Here is a 23,440-nt window from a genome sequence, read left to right on the forward strand (position 1 = left end):
CTCAACTTGCTTGAGATATCAAGTTGAATCTTTTATTTTGCTCGAGTTGTTTTAATGAATGAGTTGAACTCAGGTTTAGTTCGTCCACTACCAGTCATGGAGCACCTATTTGCATCTCCAAAAAAAATAAACAGTCTTACAGTTCAGCTACGAACTAACTGACACGTGAGTCTAAAAAAAGACAAACAAAAGAAAACAATATATATATATATATATATATATATATATGTGTGTGTGTGTGTGTGAGAGAGAGAGAGAGAATTGAAATTAGTTAGTTAGTGATCATTTTGTATTTTGTAACACTAAAAAACATAAGGAAAAGTGTACGTAAAAAACTGTGGCAAAGCAATTAGTCGTTGCAAATACACCTTCTGTGGTGATATTTAATGACATAAAAAAAAAAAACTATATGACCACAAAGTTTAGCAGGTTGATTTCAATCCACACACACACATATGTATATGTGTGTGTAGGAAGAGATAAAAAAAATGAAATCAGCTAGCTACCTTTGCCGCTAGATGGTTATTTTATGTGATTAAAAATAATTGCAAAATATGCATTAAAACAACTATCCGTGCATACAGTATTCTTTTTTCTATTTTTTAACATACATTTTTTTATGCTTTTCAACGATACAAAATACAAAATGATCATCTGACTACAAAAGTAGCTTATTGATTTCAATATATATATATATATATATATATATGAATTGAAATCAGCGGGTTACCTTTGTGGCTGGATGATGATTTTTCTTATTTTGTATTATAAAAAGATTTATTTACAGCGGCCAGTTGTTTGCCACGGTTTTCAGTAAATAAAATACACCTTTTATGACGTCTTTTTTAACACGTAAATAAAAAAATAACCATAGTCAGAAAAGTAACTACATTGGTCTTGTTTAGATTCCTCGGTCAAATTCGATTTAACGCTGGCTTCCGATAACGCGGCAAAAAGTTCGGTCCCGCCGTGCTCTTGCAAAATGTCGCGGAGCTCTATTCACCGAAAGGGTATTAACCCAAACGGCATGTATGGAAAAATCCCATAATTATTGCTAGGTTCCATCTTAAGACACCATAGAAAAGCCGTTTCATCAAAAGTTATTGATTTTAATTAGGTAATGTATGCTCGTGATCTATTCAGAGTATGATGTATATTAAATTAGTTACAGAATTTATATGGAACTCCTTAAGTAACATTTTAATAACTCAAATCGAAGAAAGGATATATATATATATACATATATATACCACATATAGGCTGGAATTGCCCACACCAGCCCATCAATTTTTCTTTATTTTTACATTAAGGTCTTCAAATATTTGCTCTATTAGATATGTGAGTGTTTCTTTGGATATAGAAATTTGTGAATCAGTGCCATTCCACAAAAATGTTTTTTGGCTCTACTATATATATATATATATATATATCCCCAATTTTGACAAAAAGAAGCATTAACTACGCAGTTATACACACATAAGCACATGCAAGCTGAAGTTGTGAGCTAAATTTAGCCTGTTCAAGCTTAAGTTATTTATCAGCACGAAGCTTTTCTCATCTAGAATCCTGTTCTTTATCATTCGTCTTATCTTCGGACTCATTTTCCCTTCCAATCGAACAGTTGTTTGGACACCTTACTTGAGAATGATATGTGCCAACTCCAGCTCCCAAACAAGCAGCAAACGCATCAGAAATTTCCTAGCGAATTTTTCAGACTTGGATTTTTTAGACCCTTATTTAAAATCTCATTTGCAAATTCTGCTTCAGAACAAAGCATGAGGTCAACTCAAGAAAATGACATCTTTCCATTAGGGCAGTCTAGAACCACATCTGGTTATAGTTATCCAAAACAACCAAGAATAGATATGTGCTGTGATTTTGCTAAAAACAAATCACATTAGCTGATAATTTAAAATATGCACATTGTACGCGATTCAAATCCATAAAACAGGTCATGTTCGTTTCCCTCAAATATAAGATCCAAAGTGATTTGAAATCCTCATGAATCTTGGGCCGCATTTATTCACTAATGAGTTGAAATCAGATCACCACAGATTTGAGGTCCAACCCTATGGCGACTTGAAATCCACTGTTTGTTAAAACGGTTTGATTTCAACAGTCAACGATTTGGAATCCCAACACTAGGGAAAGCGAACCATAACCTGTGGTTCTTTTCCTCTACTAGTTAGGGGGTGGAGCGAGAAATTTCTAGTTAGGGGCAACTCCATTTGCCTGGACTCGGATCCAGCTTGAACATGGAAAATATTTCCACCGGCCTGTGTGGGCAACTGACCACACGAGCCCACACATGGCTCCACTCCTGAGATTACTAAATTCAAGTGAACATTAGGTACCTGAAGGCTTTTTGGAAGCATTGGCAGGACTCCTAAGCCCACTAGGCCCTTGGAGACTGTAAACCGTAAATCTATAGCTTCAAATTGTATAAAGAGTGTCTTTCATGAGAATCCAATGGTGACATATGCTAGTCTTAACTCACCCACTATGCCAACACCTCTGGATATGAGGGGTCAATCACTAGCAGCAAAAAAGCTAGGTGAAGAGAAGGCAAAAGAAAGAACATATATATATATATATATATATATATATATATATATATATATATATATATATATATATATATATATATATGTAGAGAGAGAGAGAGAGAGAGAGACGGGGAGAGAGGGAGAGAGAGAGAGAGAGAGAGAGAGAGCACTGAATGGAAAATTATTTTACATCACTTCAGAGGCCTTGAATTATTGGAGGGAGGCGTTCTGGCCTATTCAATTGTCTTCCTAGCTATCAAACCCAGAGGTAAGGCTATTTGATTGTTTGTTTCTAGGCACTTCTTTAATAATTGAAGCACCAAATAATTGAGGTGAAGACAGAAGGTACTTCCACAGTTCAAAGGCAAAGAAATGCATGAACCCTCTTTAATGTTTATGCACCAGTGGCTTTTTCCATTTTAGACAGTTTTGCATTTGTCTTCTTCATAAGTTTGCTGTCGCCTATAGGAAACCACCTGGCTCACTGGCAAGCTCATTGATGTAAAAACTCCAATTCGCTATCTGCTACGAGAAACTGCAAGCCTGCAACCTTGCTGCAAAAAGTGGAACAAAAAATCCGCGTACTTCATGTTATTATTGTACCGCTTCAGCTTGTATTGGTTGATGATACGCATCGCATAGCCCGGTTGTCAAATGATATTCAATATGTTGGAAGAAAAATAAATATTTAAATTTTAACTGTTTTAATGTAGTTTTAAATTATTTTTTAAGTGAAGAACAGAAAAGTATAATGATTTGATACACACTATAATGAATAAGAGACTAGAAGCATTGACAAAATCTGTTTAGGTGATCAAGAGGTTAACAAATCACTGTTTGTAAAGGAGGCCCAAAGGGCCTCGGCTCCCCATTCCTTCGCCTTCGGGGCCTTGGACTATGTTGACATCAATGACGGCAGCAGTGCATCTTAAAATGCAGAGATAAAGCGCCACAAGAATCAAACTACACCCCAGCCCGACCAGGTACACTATACCCATTGAGGCGGTGACAACAAAATATATGACAAAAACTCTGCCATAACAGGACATGACTAATTTACAAGTTGCGGCAAACTAAAGTTTTCTTGCATTTCAGGACTTTTCTTAACAAGGTTTAAGAATTGACAGTAAGTCAAAAAAACCAAAGGGCAGAGTTCGGATTCCCTCACATGTTGATTTTAGCTTGGGATCTTCAAAATAAAATGGAAGCGCAGTCAAGTTCAATATATGGGAAGAAAAAATTAAAGCCATCTAATTATCATGTGCAGCCTATCAGAAAAATACAAAGAACATAAAACATATAAACGTATAATAGAAGCTGGCACAAAGAAATGTTTTTGTTACATGAAATGAAATACCATTCTGAAAAATCTAGATATGGATCTGCAAGTATGCCTCCCGTACTCGGAATCGACCGACTTAAATAAGGCCCAATCGGAGAACTTTTTTAGATCCAATTCGAGGTTTGGCTCACCGCTTATTAAACCATTGCTTCAATAATTGCACGTCTGAACAAAAAAATGTGTCCTTCCAAATTGAACAGCAAAATAGACGTCAACAATTTTAAACCAACATCAACTCGTGAATAAACTCCTGGGCACCCTCTGGTGCTATAATACCGCCAATTGTTCTTCAGATGCAACTCGTTGAGTGACAAATGGCATCCAAGCACCGGGCCATGGGCCGGGGCCGAAATATCTTCTAGATAGACTCTACTTTTTATTGGAGGTCATCCAAAGCTTCTTGAATGAACGGTGGGGAAAGACTTTAGGTGCTTGTTTAAGTTCATACACAAAGTACAAAACTTTGTTAAGTCTTGATAAAGATGCAAAAAGTTTGTTTGTTTGGCAAGCAAAACTCCATTACACAAGCATAAAAGTGCAGACAAAAGCTTCACTAAAATGCAGACCGTTTCTCTTTGATCTTCCTTTCCAGTAAGTATTAACAACAAGAACACCTAGAAGCGGATACCAAGTGCCGCATCTGCGCTAACTTTGATAAGAGTTAGGTAACGTGAATCAATGGTAACATTTTGGGTTGCAGCTAGGCTTGAGTTTGTCCTGTGCCCATAATTGAGCCATGAAAAGCCTGCCAAGCGTCCGTCCAAATAAAGGAAGAGAGGATGCAGGTACTGCTCTGACGAGTATCTGAAATATTTTTACTCTTCACCCTAGAAGACTGTCCAACTAAGTGGTTTCCCCGATACTTGGGAGGCTCTATCAGCACATGACCTTACTGTTACACAACAGGGAGAGTACTTGGCATTCGCTCTCTTGTTAAAGTTCTGGCTCTTGCCTGTATCAAACTGCTTTAGCCTAGACTGGTATTTTTAGTGTTTCATCTGTTAATAGTAATACATTATTTGTTACTGTGGCATAAATCTGTCTCAAAAATAAGGCAAGATCAATGTGTTACTGTTATCAAATGACCGCTTGAAATGTATTCCATGGTCCACAGTGTAAACAAACACTAGTTTTCACCACCCTGTAAACTACTGAGGATTTGATTGAGACCTTCAATATATGGCTAAAAAACCTCATGAGCATAAACCATAAATGGTTTGTTGCTTTTAGTGCCATCCTTGAAAATTCCCTTTCTTAGCATTTGAGAAATGAAAATCAAACATACTTTTAGCTAGGGGCATTTGGTAAAGTAACAAAATAGACTTTTCCATTAATTTGTCCCAAAGAAGACAAATTAATGAAATAGTATGTTAGTGTTCTTATTGTCAAACACACCCTTAAGGGGTTGTTTGGTAATAGGGACACTAAGTAACTGTCCCATGAATCTGCCTCGAAAACACTAGTTTTAGTGTACCATATATCTACTCCAAACTTTGGAGCAAATTTAAGGGACATGCAGTAAGTGTTCCTACTATTAAATGATTCTTAAGGGAGTGTTTGACAACAGTAACATATTGTTAATGTTTCATGAATCTGCCCAAAAAATGAAGTAAATTATCTGTTAAAAAATAAAGTAAATTAGTGGAATACTTTTACAGTTATCCATGAAATTTTCATTTTTTTTAAGAAATGTTCATGAAAGAGTAACAAAATATTACTGTTATCAAACAACACTAAGGGATATTCAGTAGTCATTTTTGGAATGACATGAACGTAACATCCTATTCTTGGCATTCCATAAATGTTGGCGAGCAGTTGTCTGTTCGTGTTCATGTGCACCGTCGAGACATGACCTACTTGTGCAGGTTCTGGGTTGAAAATGCAAGGAACATGCGTGTTCCATGTCCACTGGTTGCATTGGGCATAATCAGACATCCTCTTTTTTTTTCACGTAGGGATGCAAAAGGTCAGGATCTTGTATGGATGTGTACCTTGTCCTTTTAGTTATATCATATTCAAATCCATCAGACCCTCAATATGTATTACTTCATTTAATTACCTCTTTTTCAGATTTGTGAATTTGAAATATTAAAAAAACAGAAAAGAAGAAAACTATGAATAACTAATACGTTAGTTCCATATAAAATATGGAATCTGCCGACTAAATATCTGCCCGCTAGGGGGCTTGAATTGATAGGTGAACAATTTGTAAACTTTTTTCCCTGAATCAAAGGGAAAACTCTGTCCTTAACTCAGGCGATTTTTTCTGATTTCTGTGTTTTTAAGTGAAGCCCTCGGTATCACGATTGGATCTGGCTTTATCACGTCGACAGAGACTGGACCCATAAAAGTAGCCAAGCCAGTCTCTCTATTGTAGTTTAACAATGGCTTCAACGACCACAGAGAAAGTTTGTCGAACACATTTACAATTAACCAAGCTTGAGAAAGTGAACAATATACTAAATAATTCGTAAATATTTGCATCACCAATATATGTCTTAGGTGATCGAGAGATTAATAATCCATTATTTGAAAAAAAAAAAGCCCGAAAGCTTTCTTAATTCTTCAATATCTTGGGTTCTAAGTTGTGTCGCGTTAATGGTAGCAGCAGTACATTATTGAGTTACTGCCCAGACTTAAAATTACAATGCTGGCAGTTTTTAAACAGAAATGTCCCATCTGTTGTCAATATGCGTGTGGCAAGATGACGACATTTTTTCTCAGAAATTTTTTCTGGTCCATGCAAACTGTCCAGACCCCGGGCCCCCGGCACAGCAAAATACATTGAAAATCGGATGCTCAGCAGCTCAAGCCCTTTGTAGAGCCCATAGCTGGTGCAGTAAAAAGTTGAAAAGGAAAAGCCACCTGCCGATATCAGATTTTCCCCATTTAATTCTCCAGCCTGACAAGCTTGGACTCTCCATGCCTTGCAAGACGCCGTGTCGTTATATTGATGGCATGATGACGATGAGCTAATCGATGCATTTTTGTTCCTGTGAGGATATCCCTCTCTGTCGCGGAGATGGAGTTTTTACAACGTTTGACAATGTTCGTATTGCATTTCCTTCTTCTTTTTCCTTTTTTACTGTCACCCACCTGCAGTTACCTCTTGATTGGCCAGTAAAAAACCTTCGCCCACAGTCAGCCATTAAAGAAGATGCAGGCTCACAAACTTTCAACCTTTCTATATCCCAAGGTTCTTTACTTCATCCTCCCCACATACACGAATACGACCATTTATATATCCATCCTTACCCGATATGAGTTCCCCAAACATCCCTGAATCCCGGGATAGGAAAAAGTTCGGCAGGTATCCCTCATTTACTGAAACATTATATATATATATATATATATATATATATATATATATATATATATATATATATATATATACATACTAAATATTTATTTTCCTTGTGAAGCAGTAAATTCTCTAATAACTTGAAACCTCTGTGCGGACACTGATAAGTTGCTGGCTTGTCAAAGCGACAGAATGGTAATGGTAGGCTTGTCTTAAAAGCGCAAATAAGAAGAATTGCTTATAAATTGGAAGAGGAGTTATGTATCGGACAAGTGAATTCAGCACTCCACAATTTGTGATTTCTTCTAGTTGCGCCTCATGATAGAACAGATACTTCTCTAAATCTAATGACGCAAGTAGATTCAGTACAAAATTTTATTAAAAAGCTGCACGTTTGATTTTTATCTTTTGGAAACAAAAGTGTGGCTTTAATCCATTAAATTTTGATATATTGTGAGCTGTTGATTTCTAATGTCCCGAATCTTATATGCCAAATCATGTGATTAAAAACTTGCTGTCTGTTAAAATAAACCGTATAGATCATGCCCATCAGTTTATATCGACAATCCAACCTTTCGACGAAATAGCTATGGGCCAATCAAACTGCGGCGCCCATTCAACGAAGAGTATTCCAGAGTCAAGCACATGCTCAGACTGTAAAACCACTACATTAGGCATCTCTATTTGAAAGAAACACATAGGAAATGATGATACTTTTCAGGATGCAAAAGATAATCCGAACTACCAAAAAGCGGAAAAAGATAAGCTAATACACAACCATATCTACCACATACACTGCAGAAGGCAGTGACTTGAGGTGGAACCTGAACTGGATTTGGCATAATGGAACATTGGAAAATCTTATAAACCAGATCTTGCCCAAATGCGATCCTAGTGACTTTACAAAGCAAATCCTTTTACTGCTCTAGAGCAGATAATGTTAAGGGATGAGACAGCTCTTGGTTCATGCTTGTGAATAAACATGTCATCAGTTTCCTGTAACCCACCGTTAACCGTGATTGCCTGGAGAACCAAAACTTGGGTTGAAGCAAAAAGGAGGAAATAAAACAAAAGGGTTCAATCTCTGCACTATAAGAAAGTACAACTAGCTTTTCTTTGTTTGGTTTGAAAAAGATCCTCAGATGGAGTGAGAACAATTGTTAAGAAAGCAACTTCTTTGTTTTAAAGCATTAGAAAGCAACCCCCTTTTTCTTCTCCATTAATGGGGCTTAAGAATTTAACACGTAAACTGTAGGAACCTCTGACCATTAAATCCCTGTAAGTCAGCTGACTTGGTTCAGAATTCACTACTCACTGCACGTGATGAACTGAGAAGAATTGCAAGGCAAAACGCTTGCTACGTGTCATCATCTCAACGGCTCCCCTCTGCCCTTTTGGTCATAAAGCATGCATTCGCTTATGGCTCCCTACTCTCTGCTCAGAGAGAGAGAGAGAGAGAGAGGAGCCCTTAACCAAAACGAGAGGCCAAGGTTTCACTCCCTCTTCTACTTGTAGCCACGCTCCTTATCCTATCTGAGACTCTTCTCTGAATCACTCTCTGTTGCTCGGTGCTTTCTTTCTCCCAGACCGACCCCCCTCCTCTTCCATCATCTCCCATTTCCTTCCCCACCAACAGAGATGCGGTGAACAAAGCTGCATCTAGAGGATCAATTCGGTGAGCGAGTTATTTGTGGCCAAGAGTCTATCTTATTCTGGTAGAGAGTTGCAATGGCCCCAAAAGCCAGTCGTTCAAAGACTAATAAATCCAAGGGAGAAAAGAAGAAAAAGGAAGAGAAAGGTTAGTAGTCAAGAGCTCTAGAATCAGACTTGCAGCAGAAAATTTAGATTCATTATAAGGAGGAGAAAGGTTAAACCTCAGCAGCTTTAGAATTAGACTCTTTTTGACAGATAATCTAGATACATGCTCAATATTCCTCAATCTTATGAGATACCAATCATTCTTTTCCTTTCGTTCTGATTATATTTAAGATTTTTTTGCTACACAGTGCTGCCTACTGTAATTGACATCGTTGTATGCACTCCATATGGCACACAGATAACACTCAAGGTAAGCAGACCCCAACTCCCATTGTTGATTTCTTTGGGCCATTGATAAACCATCTTTCAAATTTAAGCGAACCAGTTTTTCTTACACTAAGAATGAATTCATTTTGGTGGTAACTGTAGGGTATCTCAACCGACAAGATCATCGATGTCCGGCGGCTCCTGGCCTCGCATGTGGATACTTGTCACCTCACAAACTACTCATTATCCCATGAGGTGAATTTATACTTCACTCTTATTCTTAAACCCGCAGGAAAGGATTCACCGTTCTATTTCTGCAATTTGCTTCAGTTGGACTGTGTTTTCATATTGACACAACATAGTTTAATTTGATTATTGCAGGTCAGAGGAGGTAAACTGAAAGATTGTGTCGAAATCGTTTCCCTTAAGCCATGTATATTGACCATGGTTGAAGGTAAGGACCGGTTAGTTCATTAAGAGTTTCTTTGAAGGTGGCAATCCTCTATCTTGCTGTAAAAGCTAATGTTCCTTTTCCTTTAGCTGCTGCGAACAAACTGCATAACCTTAAACCACAGCGGTAGGTAATTTCCAGACAATTCATTTCCTTCATAGTGTTGGTTGGCAGACCTACCAACTGTTAGTGAAGATACTCAAGAGGACCGCTACCATTTTTAAGGACTTGACTGATGTGATTGGCAACAGTTTTCTCTCTCTACGTGTTCACCATTGCTGTCTGCCATTTTCAGCGCTTCAAGTTCAACCAACAGCCTTTCTTTTCTCCCCTTTTCTGTCTGTTAGGGTATTGTTGGTACCCTTCTATTTGTTTGAGAGAATCTTTTCTTGGTTTATGTTTTTCTGTGTTATTTTTTGACGTTTTGCTGCGCCTGTTTTCTTTAGCATTGAACCAACGGTGTAGAATTAGTCTTCCTGTATAGTAAGCCCTGCTGTATCGATGTCTGTGAAAAGATTGATAAGATCTCTTATTCCACCAAGCAACCTACTTTTTCGTTTGAAATTGCATACATAATCAATATCTTTTGAAATTTTTGATACGTAGCAGAAAGCATTGTCCAGTGTTAAGAACATTGGGAAGGTAATTTGATTCTTGCATCCTTTAATGCCCTTAGGGTTTATTTGTTGTATTAATAATATGCTTAACGTAAATTACTCTCATAAATTGTTTCGAGAGCCATAGCTAGTTAGTGTTAGGGGCATGCAATGATTGTGTTTTTAGTTCGATTTTTGTGGATGCTATGTCTCTTCACTACAAATGCGGCATAACCTGAATAATTTATTGCAAGGCTATCAAGTCCCAAAGTAACTCTAAACATAGGGCAGGAATAAGAAGTGGTTTCGCCTCTCACTTACCACCAAATTACTCCCAAAAAAAGTTGTGTCACATGCACACTGTTAACGCGTACTTTAGATCAACAAAATCCAATGGAGTGTCTCGATTGGGTCTGATTTGATATGGGTAACATGATTTTCACCACTATTATACATATTAGAACTTCATGCACTCTTTCTATTATTTCTAAAAGTCAAAATGTCAAAAAAAAGCCAACTCTTTCCCTCTTATTTGGCCTGAGCTTAAGCCCAAAAGAAAATTTTCATTCACAATTTCACAGTGCTTTATGTTGTGCTATTTAAAATGTTGCCGTATGTTTATCTCTGCAGCGTAATCACAATATATCACAGTCTCTATGTACACATGTTTTTCCCTAACTACTAGTTTCTCGCACGACTTTAGAGCTGACCCACCACGCCCAAAAACATTTGAGGGCTGTCAGTGGGATTGCAAAATGCATTGAGGTTGAACTGCAAATATGGAGCAAAGATTGGTCCATACGTAAATATTTTCATTGCGTACGCCCGAGAAGAAAATGACACGCAGAAATCACATGAACGAAGTTCCGATCAGTTCAGGGGCGCTGTCTTAGCAAGTGTCGCCATCCGTGGTCCTTAGTCAAGTTTTCCTCAAGATGAACGGTGGGGAGTTCACATAGCCTCATGATGTACGGCTGTGGGTGCTCTACGCGGTGTGATCGTAGGGGCAGACTGACCTTGTCCTCTCTCATTACGAAGCGTAACGGTCCAAACCAAATGACAAAATAAGTCCCTTGTGGGGATAGGTTTCATGGTTATTTTCATCCGTAAATTTGTCCAAAATCAAAGGGTAGTATCTTGATTCGATCAACGGCGACGATGATGAGTTCTTGCAAACGCAGATAAGAAATGCCTAAAGTACCCTTACTCCTAACCTGCCCCCGGCTAAAGGGCCGCGAAAACAGTCGTTTGTTCATAATGGGGAAATCGTCATTTCGTCTTAACATCCTTCCCGCCAACTCTGTCGTCTCTAACCTCCGGACTGCGAAACCGACGAGCTCACATGTTTTGTGGTCTTTGGGTACGCAGAGGACTACACCGAGGAGAAGGCGGTGGCGCACGTGCGAAGGTTCCTCGACATCGTCGCTTGCACGACCGCGTTCGGGAAGAATGGAGAGAAGGGATCGGCCGGCAAGAAACAGGGATCGTCTTCTCCTCTTGCGACGTCGACGAACACCGAGGCCGCGGAGGGACCCGACGGGAAGAACAGCAGAGGCTCCACGCCGATCCATCCTCCTTCGAAGCTAGGCCAGTTTTACGATTTCTTTTCATTGTCGCACGTTCCTTCCCCGATCCAATGTGAGCAACTCTTCCCCTGTTCCTGACCGCCACTTATTGTTCTTTGGAAATTATGGATGGAATTAGGATTTCTTGTCGAACTTTGTGGGGTTTTCAGGGTTCGGAGAGAGGGATTATCTGAATTGAATGATAGATTTGTCTGGGTTCTTGAAAGAATTTATTCCCGAAGAGATCCCTGAAGCTCTTCGGAACATCAGGAAGCCCTTGGTATTTGGGGAATAATTTCAAAAACGTTTCGTTTCATATTTGCTTCATTGAATGAATCTTGAAAATCGGGGATTTGAGTGTTTCAATTTCTTTATTAGGGCGTGTTTTTGTTTCCAGCGAGCTCGATTTCGCAAGCTTTCCACTTTTCATGCTGAAATTTAAAGTTTTGTTCCGTTTCCTTTTGTGGCAGTTCTGAGGAAATCTAGCCACCAATTTGTTGAAGAGAAAGAGGAAGATGATCTTTTCCAAATAGATGTGAGTGTGTAAACCTTTAGGTTGTAGAATTTCTGTTTCGTTCATTGTTGATGTTAGTTGCCTTTAAATATTGAAGAATTTTAAATTCAAATAAAACAAATGCGGGCCATTTAAAAATGTTCCTGGTAAGTGGTAAGCAAGAAGATGTTTCTGTGCTGTCTTCAAAAGCATTTGTTCTTAACAATTTTGTTTTCTCTGTATTTGAGAAATTAAGGTTCTTCTTCTTCTCCATGCTGCATTTCTTGGTTTTTTTTTTCACATTAGGATCATAACAAAAATAACGTTCGACGTGCTGACATGCATATGCAGCCACTGAATCACTGGGCGTTAGGCAGTTGTTGTTTGTCATGTAAAATGCATCACAGGTTCCTTGGTCTAGCTAGGTATACTGCCTGACTGAATGTTGTCCTCCACGCCTATTATTTTGTTTGAGTTATTCTTTTCAGCAACTTGCCTTTTAGATTTTCCTGTTCCGAGTGTAAGTATACACCATACATAGTGATAAGGATTCTTTATGTCCAGGTGAAATTGATCAATGGGAAGGTAGTGGCGGTGGTTGCCTCCTGCAAAGGCTTTCATACTACTGGGAAGCAAGTTTACTTATGTCATACACTTGTTGATCTACTGCAACAACTTAGCAGTGCATTTGCTAATGTGAGTAACTGAAATTTTGAATTTATTTGGTTTATCTATAATAAGTGGCTGTCAAAATCTTGAAATCTTGATTTTTTGGCATTGTTTTTGCTCTTACAGGCCTATGAATCTCTCATGAAAGCCTTTACGGAGCACAATAAGGTGATTTTTCTGTAGCAAGTTTTTTTGGATTAGGATGGACTGCAGCTTTAGATTGGCATCATATTATAGATTTCTCAGCAATAAATATGTATGTCAATTTTTCAGTTTGGGAATCTGCCATTTGGATTTCGTGCCAATACGTGGCTTGTGCCACCAATGGTTGTCGAATCCTTGAGTGGTTTCCCTGCTCTACCTGTAGAGGATGCAAACTGGAATGGTAATGGTGGTGGACAGGGAAGGAATGGTGAACATGATGAAAGAAAATGGGCTCAAGAATTTTCAGTTCTTGCACGAATGCCATGCAAAACGGAGGAAGAAAGGCAAATACGAGATCGGAAGGCATTCCTTCTTCATAGTCTATTTGTGGACGTCTCAATCTTCAAAGCTATTGCTGCTATTCGCCGTCTAATGGATGGAAATAAACAACCGACCTCAATTGAAAATCCTATGGACTCCGAAGGCCATGAAGAAAATGTAGGAGACTTGAAGATGACAATAACAAGAGACACACCAGATGCAAGTATGAAGTTTGATGTGAAAATTGATGGCAGTCACACACTTGGATTATCAGCGGGTGAAGCTGCTGACAGGAACTTGCTCAAAGGAATCACAGTCGATGAGAATGTCACTGTTCAGGTAAGTATGTGAATATACTTGATTTCCTTATTCAGGAAAGAAAAATCTGGCATTCTTTATGGATAGATTTAGTATTCAATCGCCATAGTTCTTCTGCAGGACACTGCTACTTTAGGTGCTGTCATTGTCAGACATTGTGGTTACACTGCAGTGGTGAAAGTTTCAGATCACATGAGCAACGATGATGGCCATGCACCTCAAGATATCAATATTGATGACCAGCCAAATGGAGGGGCCAATGCTTTAAACATCAATAGGTAACCACGGGAATGACTCCTTGGTCAAATTCTTTTCTTCTATTTTTAGTTGTCCGTTCCTTGATATGTTGTTTAGCCTTCTCTCTCATGTTGGGACTTTTGTTCTGAACTTGACCTAAACCATAAAAGTTCTTTTCAGCCTAAGAGTACTGCTTCCGAAGTCACTTTGCACAGATTCTCCTGGAGGCATGCAGCGTCCTCATTCTGGTGATTCAGATGATCTACAGGATGCTATGTCATTGGTCCTGTCTGTGCTTGGTGACAGCCTGAAGAAGCTGGAAAGTGAATCAGCAGAGGAAGTCAGGTTTATCCGATGGGAACTTGGATCATGCTGGTTGCAACATCTAAAGAACCAGGAGGCAGAAAGTAATGATTCAAATGTTGTTGTTAAAAGTAAAGAAGAACAAGTTGTGAAGGGTCTGGGAAAGCAATTTGGATTGCTGAAAAAGATAAAAAGGAAAGCAGATCATGGAATGACTAAATCTAATCAATTAGATGGTGTTGTCCACGATACTTCAGAAATCAATTCTATAGAAAGAACGGAAAATGGAGAAAGCAATAAGGAAACGTACCTCCAAAAAATCCTCCCTGGACCAGCCTTTCTGCGTCTGAAGGAATCTGGTACAGGACTCCATGTGAAGGTATGGTAGTGGCATGTTTGGATGTATGAGGAAAGTTTCATCAATTTTCACTTGTTTGCTTTACGGTTGTCTTTTCTTTTAAATCACTAAGCTTATTTTGGTCCTTGCAGTTGTAAGATCGGTGTCCTTGTTTATGATTATTCTTTATATGCTTATGTCTTTTATGAAGGTGTCCTCTATCACCTGGAACCTTTTCTCATAACAAAGGGAAGACTTTGGTTTTGAAGTACTGGCCTTTGTTCGTTTTCTCATTGCTTACATAATAATTTGTCCACTAAGGTGGACATTACATGTAGAACTTTTGTTCGCTTATGGATAAAAAATGTGCAGCCAAATATGCAGTTTTTCTCAGGTCTCAATTTTGAAATTCTTTTCATGGATATTTAGAGCTTAGACTAAACAACTTATTGTTTCAATTGATTGTCACCTTATTTTCTGCATGTGTGTTTCGTCTCATGCTTCAGAGTTGTTACAGGGTATTGGTTGGCATCTGCATCAACAATATTTGATAGATGAAAATTCTTGCAGTCATAATTTCAAATTGAGATTTATATTCTTGTACAGCATGCACGTGCATTGTTGTCACATATACTTGTCGGGCATTTTCCTGCATTATCTGTTCCATTGCTTTTTATTTTCCAATTTAGTGAGTTTCCTAACCATGTTGGGAAAAGAACAGTGGACCAACTTGCTCATAACATTCTGAAGCATGTCTCATTTGGTTGTTATTGGATAAACATGTTGCCAATACAAATATGCGTTCGACATTTTGACAGTGTCCTTTTTCTTGCACTTGCTCTTCAATTTCACTTCATAGACCTATATTAACAGTTTAACTTTCTGTGTATAAACAGTCACTGGCTGAACTACATGAGATGGCAAGCAAGTACTATGAAGACATTGCCCTACCAAAGTTGGTAAGATAAACTTATATTGCTCTTTATTCAAAATCCCAAGATAGGTTTTCTTTTCTAAAGAAACATATATCGAGTTCTTCTTTGAGATATACTTTGTTGCAGGTAGCAGATTGTGGATCACTTGAACTCTCTCCTGTTGATGGGCGAACACTAACTGACTTCATGCATGCAAGGGGGTTACAGATGCATTCACTTGGACGTGTGGTGAGACACTTTGTTTTGCTAAATTTGTGAAAAAAAAATAGTAGAAAAGAGAGACTTGAAGCCCTCACTCTTCTAGTTGGATTACATCTTCTTTTTCTTCAGTTTGAATTACAAAGATCATGTTTCTGACTTAATAGGAGTGCTAGCTAGCTCTTGATTTCTTATAATATCATTGACTTGCATGAACCAGGGCGAGCTTTCCGACAAGCTTCCTCACATACAATCCCTTTGTATTCATGAGATGGTTACTCGAGCCTTCAAGCACATTCTGCAAGCAGTTATTGCTGCAGTTAAGAATGTGGATGACTTGGCTGGAGCAATAGCGGCCTGCCTAAATATTTTGCTAGGAGAAGCAACCAAAAATGAAGATGGAAATGATTTAAAAATGAAGTGGTTAGACACTTTTCTTTCTAAAAGATTTGGATGGAAACTCAAAGACACAGATTTGCAAGATATTAGAAAGATTGCAGTTCTTCGTGGACTCTGCCACAAGGTTTTTCCTGTCTCAAAAACTTAAGACTTAGTTACAAATGGGGCATATTTTCACATTTCTGAGAGAGACATGTATTTCCTTTTAATTGCTATCTTGTAGGTTGGTTTAGAGATGGTTCCTAGAGATTATGAGATGGATAAAAAGAGACCATTTGAAAAGTCGGACATCATCAGTATGGTTCCTGTTTACAAAGTAAGCCTTCTAGTCTTAGCAGAATTCAATTGTCAGACTCATCCTGAAAAGGATAACGTCCATATGTGACTTGAACCTCCTTTCTGTTCCTCAGCATGTAGCGTGCTCATCAGCAGATGGTCGAACTTTATTGGAGTCATCTAAGACTGCACTAGATAAAGGAAAGCTTGATGATGCTGTCAACTGTGGAACAAAGGTATACTAAAACTATTCATTTTCAAATTATGAGCCATATTGTTTTGTTTGTGTAATGATTCCATGCTTTGAATTTGAAGGCACTGTCAAAACTTTTGGCTGTCTGTGGCCCTTATCATCGGATGACTGCTGGAGCATACAGTCTGTTAGCTGTGGTACTCTATCATACAGGAGACTTCAACCAGGTAACCTGCAACATAGTGATGGTTTGTAACATATAAACAAATGGTTTTGTCATATTGCATGGAAAGAGTTTCCAGTATCAGGTTGATATTATGCTTAGTGTTCTCTCAGCTGCATTATATTATGTCTTAATTTATCATTAAGTTGGAGGTGATTTATTTAAATGTTACATCTCAGCTGCTGCATCAATCCTACAAATCATTTTACGGACCTTCTTTCCTCATTGTACAGTAAATCTCTCAGTGGTTTGTGGTTTCATTGCAACCATTGACCTAGATATGATCATGTCCTTGAATTGTTTCTTCCTTTAGATGCCTTGAGAAGGCTTATAATTCTTTGCCTATTTAATCTGTAAGTAACCTAATTTACATTAAATTAATTTTGCCTTATGCAGGCAACTATTTATCAGCAAAAGGCCCTAGATATAAATGAGAAGGAGCTTGGACTTGACCACCCTGATACAATGAAGAGCTATGGGGATCTTTCAGTTTTCTATTACCGTCTGCAACATACTGAACTGGCTTTGAAGTAAGCTCATTATGCCTTGAATGCATTTGCCTTCATTATCATGGGAGCACATCTTTATTTTTCTTTTTCCTTTTCAATTTCAACCTTTGCTTTTCTTCTTTTCCAGTTTCCATTTTTATCTGATGCTTTACCTGGAATTCTTAGGACACTAGGTGTGTAGTAGACAAAGTTTCCCTTTTTCTCATCGTAATTTTTATTTTTTAGTTTTTATTTTCTGTATTTTATTTTTCCTTTTTTTAGTGCAGCTGAAAGCCTCAGCTAGGAGAGCCGTTAGGCTTCCAACGGCTAGACTGCTAGCCATTGGGGAACCCAATGGCTCCTTCCTTGGGCCTATATATGTGTGCTTTTTTGGCCCCCTTCTTGTGAGCTTCTTTGAAGCTGTTTTGTATGAGTATTTAGTGACTTTTTTTATGCCTTGGTGCATCGGTTTTCCTCATTCACATTGTGAGATATCTTTAGATTGTGGAATATAGATTCAAATCTAATTTAATTTTTTGTGTTGATTGGGTGTTATCCTCATTGAACAAGACCTCAAGTATACGAGTTTATACCTATATTTTTGTTCTTACAGGAAGCACCATCAATAATGTTTCAAACTTCAAAGTTCGTTTTTCTTATGTTAAGTACAAATAAGGAGCATAGACCAGGTTGATCATTAGCTTGTCTGCCATAGATAGGTCTCTGCCTCTTCATAAGATATTTCAATAGGTCCCTACATATGATATTTCAAATTTGTCCTGGTTTTTCATCATAAGTTTCTATTTTTCATCATAAGCATTAATCCAATAAGCTATAGGCAGAGGCACTCTGTATGCAACTGAAACAAAAGGTGTTACAGTTGGAACTTGGAAGTATCCCATATAAATTAAGAATTTAAGATACATGAAGTTAATTTTCAGTGTAATTTTTCATAATGAAAGGAGATCGGTAAATCTTTTGCTTCCCTGGAAGGGATATTTCCATGAGAAGCCCAGGATCGGAGGCAGTTTCAGGTTTTGGCGTTGATGAGGTTTCTTCCTCTTATGCATAAGCTGTTTGGGAGAAAGAATTTAGTTATAAAAGATCTTGTATGAGTTTAATTTACAGCAGCATTATTCTTTTTCCAAAGACTGACTTGACTTTTTCTTCAGCAGTACTCAAAACAAACATTTTCTTCCTGTTTTCGTTTATGTATGCATAATATTTCTTCTCTTAATAGTCCCACTAAGGGTTTGCTATTTTTAATGTGCAAAATATTATGTCGCTGACTTTTAGCCTTTAATCTTTCTAGGTATGTAAATCGAGCACTGTACCTTCTGCATCTAACATGTGGGACATCACATCCTAACACTGCCGCAACATACATCAATGTGGCAATGATGGAAGAAGGCCTGGGGAATGTGCATGTTGCTCTCAGATATCTACACGAGGCCCTCAAGTGCAACCAAAGATTACTCGGAGCTGACCACATTCAAGTATGTATATTTAAATTCACATCACTTTAATTATCGTCACTTTCACCTCACCCACAAACAAATGCACATCCAAGCATGGGTTTAGAAGTGCTAGGAACACCTAAGCAGCAGACCCAATAGAACAGCCTAGTCGAGGCTTAGGCAGTAGCCTACATGGACCTAGTTGGTCAGTCTCCACAAAATAATATTAAGGGGCAAAAGAAGATGATGAAGAAAAGGGATGTTGGTGACCTGAAACTCCCACACCTCAAGTAACAAACTAAAAGACGGAAAAATAAAAATGCCACACTTCTAAAGCAAATAAATTTTTAAAAGAATTTTTATTGGGACCGCCTAGGTGCTCCCACCTAGGCAACTAAGATGCCATCTGCCACCTAAGCCACTTCAGAAGCATGATCAAATATGCTATCATGCCCTCTTCTGAAAAGATTCGAAAAAGAAAGCTACACAAAGGTAAACCTATAAAATTGCACATACTGATGAATCATATTAATATTCTATAGCTATATTGTGGAAAACTTTGGGGAACCCATCAAATTATGTTTTGATTTTACTGATGTTCTGTTAATTTGTCGGTTCTCTTGTACTTCGGAAAATTTTGATAATATCTTTTGTTGTTAAGTTACTATGGTTTTCTTAAAAAGATTCTGTTTTTAATCCTGTCCATTACTGCATGGCTGATGCTTATTATTCAGCATCATATGCACATCCCTATATCTTATGAGACATATTTATGTGATCTCAGTTCTGGCTGCTCTAGAAATTAATACAGTTTTCAACATTTTATACACTTACTACCGTCTAACAGTCTGTTGTTTCTGTTTAACTTCCAGACTGCTGCAAGCTATCACGCCATTGCTATAGCTCTTTCACTGATGGAGGCATATCCACTTAGTGTCCAACATGAACAAACAACCTTACAGATACTCAAAGCTAAACTTGGAATGGAAGACCTTCGCACTCAGGTTGTTTGATTTTTCATGTTATTTAATTCTTTACATTCTTATTTCTCGAGTTTAATGTTGATTGCGATGGGTTTTTATGAGAAGGATGCTGCTGCCTGGTTAGAATATTTTGAATCTAAGAACATAGAACAACAAGAAGCTGTGCGCAATGGTACACCAAAGCCCGACACAACTATAGCCAGCAAAGGGCACCTCAGGTACTAATCATCATGTAACATGTAACCTGTTGAATGTCTATAAGAATGTTATTCATTCTAATATCTTCTCCGAATCAGTGTATCAGATCTCCTTGACTACATAAACCCAGATACAGAGACAAAAGGAAGAGACATGCAGAAAAAACGTCGGGCAAAGGTAGTTAATGCCACTTTTTGACTTCATTGTCAGGACGCACACTTCGTATCTTTATATCCTTTTCGACATCCTTGTATTTTTAACCTAACCATCAATTAGTGAACGGATCATCTGATTGTGTTCCCATGGAACTCATCCTAGAATAGTATGGTTGCGAACACATAAATTCATGCAACTAGGATATAGCTTCTTTTATGTAAAGGAACATCCATGGAACAATGGGAATAACTTTTCATAATGTGGTAGAAGATAATTTTATTAACTGCAACCCAACTTTTAGTTCTTATTGAAGTTTGAACTAAATTCCACCTCTCATCAGATGATGTTGCATCCTCTCAAACTATTCTCTTAATACCATAAAAAGTTATAACTTTAATCACTCTACAAGTTGATATTTTAATAGACAATTTTCTGATGCTTAAAATAAAACTACTCTTTTCAAGTTTGCAAACTTCTTCCATGTCAATGCTTCTCACCTATATATTTCCTATTCTGTTCTTTGGCAGATGCTGCTGATGAAGACCAATTCTGAAATACTAAGAGATGACATTCAACATGAAATAAGCCCTGCATCAAATGATAGGACAGCAGAAAGCCCAGCAGGCGAAGATCATATAGAAACCACACTAGAAGACAATCTCAAAACCAAGACAGAAGTGCATTTAGAAGAAAAGGTTGACACATCCACACATGAATTAAATCAACCAGCACATGTTGATAGAGATCAAAGCGAACTTCCTGATGATGAAGGATGGCAAGAAGCTGGTTCACGGGGGCGTCTTGGAAATTCAGGGGGCCGTAGGTTTAGCCAAAGGAAACCAGCCTTGTCTAAGCTCAATACAAACAGTCCTGAATCCTCTAACTTCCAGGGCACAATGTACAAAAGAAAAACTCCGTCACCAGGGCAAAAGTTGTTTGTGCCTCCAAGAACACCTACATCTGATGTCAATACTGTTGGAAAATTGGTCAAATCTTCTAATTTTGTTGATAAAGATAATCCAACTGAACATGCAAAAAAGTTAGAGAACACCACCGAATCTCAGCAGCATTCAGAATTAAGAGTTATTGGGAAGTCTTCATCCCCAACTTCAACAGTCACAACGGTGGCTTCTAAGTTTCTCTCATACAAAGAAGTAGCTCTTGCAACTCCTGGCACAGTGTTCAGGACTGTAATGGGAACATCAGAAGATGTAGCCACAGGTAGTACCAGCGGACAGGTTCGAAGTGATGTAAAGGCAGGGAACAAGGAGGAAAACATCAGTTCAAAAGCAGAGTTGCAGGAAGAAAAAGTTGTAGATAAATGTGAAAGATTGATTGAATCAGACTGTCCAGAGTTGGCTCAGGATGTGAAGAATGTGACTCCAACTGACACAACACTATCTCCAAGAGATGGCAAAAAGAACAAGACAGCAACTGAGGCAAGCAACAGCAAACTCTCAGCAGCAGCTGAACCATTCAATCCGGGTGCTCTGCCTTCTATTCAGCCATTCTGCACAATATCTTCAGCAGGATTTGATGATGGGAGATCAGATCAAGGAGTTCTTCCTCAACCTGTAAACATCCGACACCAGCCGTCTATTGCAGCCAGAGTCCCATGTGGCCCACGATTATCTGCATATTACACAAATGGACATGGCTACCGACTAAAAGCTGGATATCTTAACCCCGTTATGGACAGAATCAGCTTCAGCTCTCCTAGGACAATGAATCCCGATGCAGCTGAATTTGTGCCTGGAAAAGTCTGGCCGCCATCTCCATCAGTAGGTGCAGAAGCCCATTCACATGAGCAACCAGAAACGGCATTTGACAGCAAGGACAAGTATGAAAAACCTACTAATTCATTAGAGGACCAATTGGAAAATGAAGCGACCATGGAAGAAACCAAGAAAAATAATGATAAGATGCAAAAATGTGAACTGGCAAGGCAAATTCTGCTCAGTTTCATCATCAAATCGGTCCAGGACAACCTAGAATCTGTTAAATTGCAAGTGGTTGCAGCTCAATCAGCACAAAACAATAGATCTTCCGTTCAGTGTTTAAATCCCATTGGAAGAGATTCTGCAATAATCAAAGTTCTTTATGGAAATGAAAACAACAAAGAATTGGACTTCCAGTCTCACCCTTCTTGTCCGGAACAGTCTATAAATGCAGAAGAGAATCAGTGTTTAGATCCCATTGGAAGAGATTCTGCAATAATCAAAGTCCTCTATGGAGATGAAAACAACCCAAAAATGGACTTCCAGTCTCACCCTTGTCAGGAACAGTCTATAAATGAAGAAGAGAGCAAGAACAGAGATGTCGAAGGTGAAGGTTTTACAGTTGTTAGTAAAAGGAGAAAGAACAGGCAACAATTCAGTAGTACAGTTAATGATCTATATGGTCACCCATCTATATGCACATCTGCAGGCTAAGGTTTCACGGCATGATAAGAGAGGAGATACAAAAGAATAACATGCATGCTGGTTAGACGAATAGAGAAAGTAATGCAAAAAAATAGTGACTGCAATTTATTTCATTCGTATTTCTTTCCTTTTCCGCTTCCATGGTGGTTTCCTTCATGAACAAAGTGCAGACATTCTAAAGGTGGACATAGAACAAAGTTGCAGCAGGAAGACTGAACTTTGATTCAAGCTTGAATTTGTCAGAGGGATCCACAAGCATATAAAGTGTGGACCTTCACTGATGAAGCTGGATTTTGTTGGTGCTGGCTGTCATCTTACTCATATTCAAGGAACAATCTGCTTGTTGCATTGCTAGAAATCGCGGTTGCCATAGTTTGGTTTTGCAGCAAATTGTACATATGCTTGAAGTGATAGAATTAGTAATCTGTGCCCTGCAACTTGTGTATGTTCCAACATAATAAATATCATTAGATTGTAATACAAGCTCAAAGCTCCCTTTCTAGAATGTTGCTACTGCTAAGGCAACTTCTAGTGAATTAAGGAATGTGTGCTGTGTATATGTGTGTGAGAAAGAGAAAGGCAACAAGCAGCCTAAAAATTTTCTTTATACCATCGTTTGATTGCCCAAATGTAAGAGGTCAAAATGAAACACTTAAATCGGATCATCTCCACAATGTGAAACTTGACTTACTAATCAACCGTTTGAAAAATAATGGAGTAAGCATGGAAAAGCATACCATACGAAACCATAACATGGGGACAAACATATGAACAAAACTTTAATCTTGTAAAATGATCTGGGATTCTTTTCTAACAAACAAACGTGAATATGCATCCATTGCATAAGGCGATGATAGGACCCT

General features: G+C 38.3%; 2 protein-coding genes across 2 annotated transcripts in view; one reads left to right on the forward strand and one right to left on the reverse strand.

Moving 5' to 3' along the window:
* The window catches only part of LOC116249791 (isoamylase 2, chloroplastic), a 38,273-nt gene extending 30,406 nt beyond the window's left edge, over window positions 1-7,867 (reverse strand). Inside the window, exons 1-2 of the mRNA XM_050076801.1 lie at window positions 7,762-7,867; window positions 2,355-2,410 (exon numbers count right to left, since the gene is read on the reverse strand). Of these exons, the coding sequence (XP_049932758.1) occupies window positions 2,355-2,410; window positions 7,762-7,867 (162 nt within the window). The remainder of the gene's footprint in view (window positions 1-2,354; window positions 2,411-7,761) is intronic.
* A 769-nt stretch (window positions 7,868-8,636) lies between these two features.
* Window positions 8,637-23,184, forward strand: LOC116250213 (protein REDUCED CHLOROPLAST COVERAGE 2-like). Its single transcript, XM_031623723.2, has 23 exons — window positions 8,637-8,987; window positions 9,196-9,257; window positions 9,377-9,469; window positions 9,596-9,668; window positions 11,630-11,899; window positions 12,297-12,361; window positions 12,884-13,015; window positions 13,115-13,156; window positions 13,262-13,792; window positions 13,892-14,049; window positions 14,189-14,690; window positions 15,545-15,607; window positions 15,710-15,811; window positions 16,002-16,304; window positions 16,404-16,496; window positions 16,591-16,692; window positions 16,772-16,876; window positions 17,269-17,402; window positions 18,673-18,856; window positions 19,690-19,821; window positions 19,906-20,018; window positions 20,097-20,175; window positions 20,682-23,184. Exons 1-23 carry the CDS (start codon window positions 8,918-8,920, stop codon window positions 22,584-22,586), a joined length of 5,313 nt encoding a protein of 1,770 aa, XP_031479583.1. The 5' UTR covers window positions 8,637-8,917; the 3' UTR covers window positions 22,587-23,184.
* Window positions 23,185-23,440: the final 256 nt, after the last annotated feature.

Source organism: Nymphaea colorata, chromosome 3 (assembly GCF_008831285.2).
Source record: "Nymphaea colorata isolate Beijing-Zhang1983 chromosome 3, ASM883128v2, whole genome shotgun sequence".
NCBI lineage: Eukaryota > Viridiplantae > Streptophyta > Magnoliopsida > Nymphaeales > Nymphaeaceae > Nymphaea > Nymphaea colorata.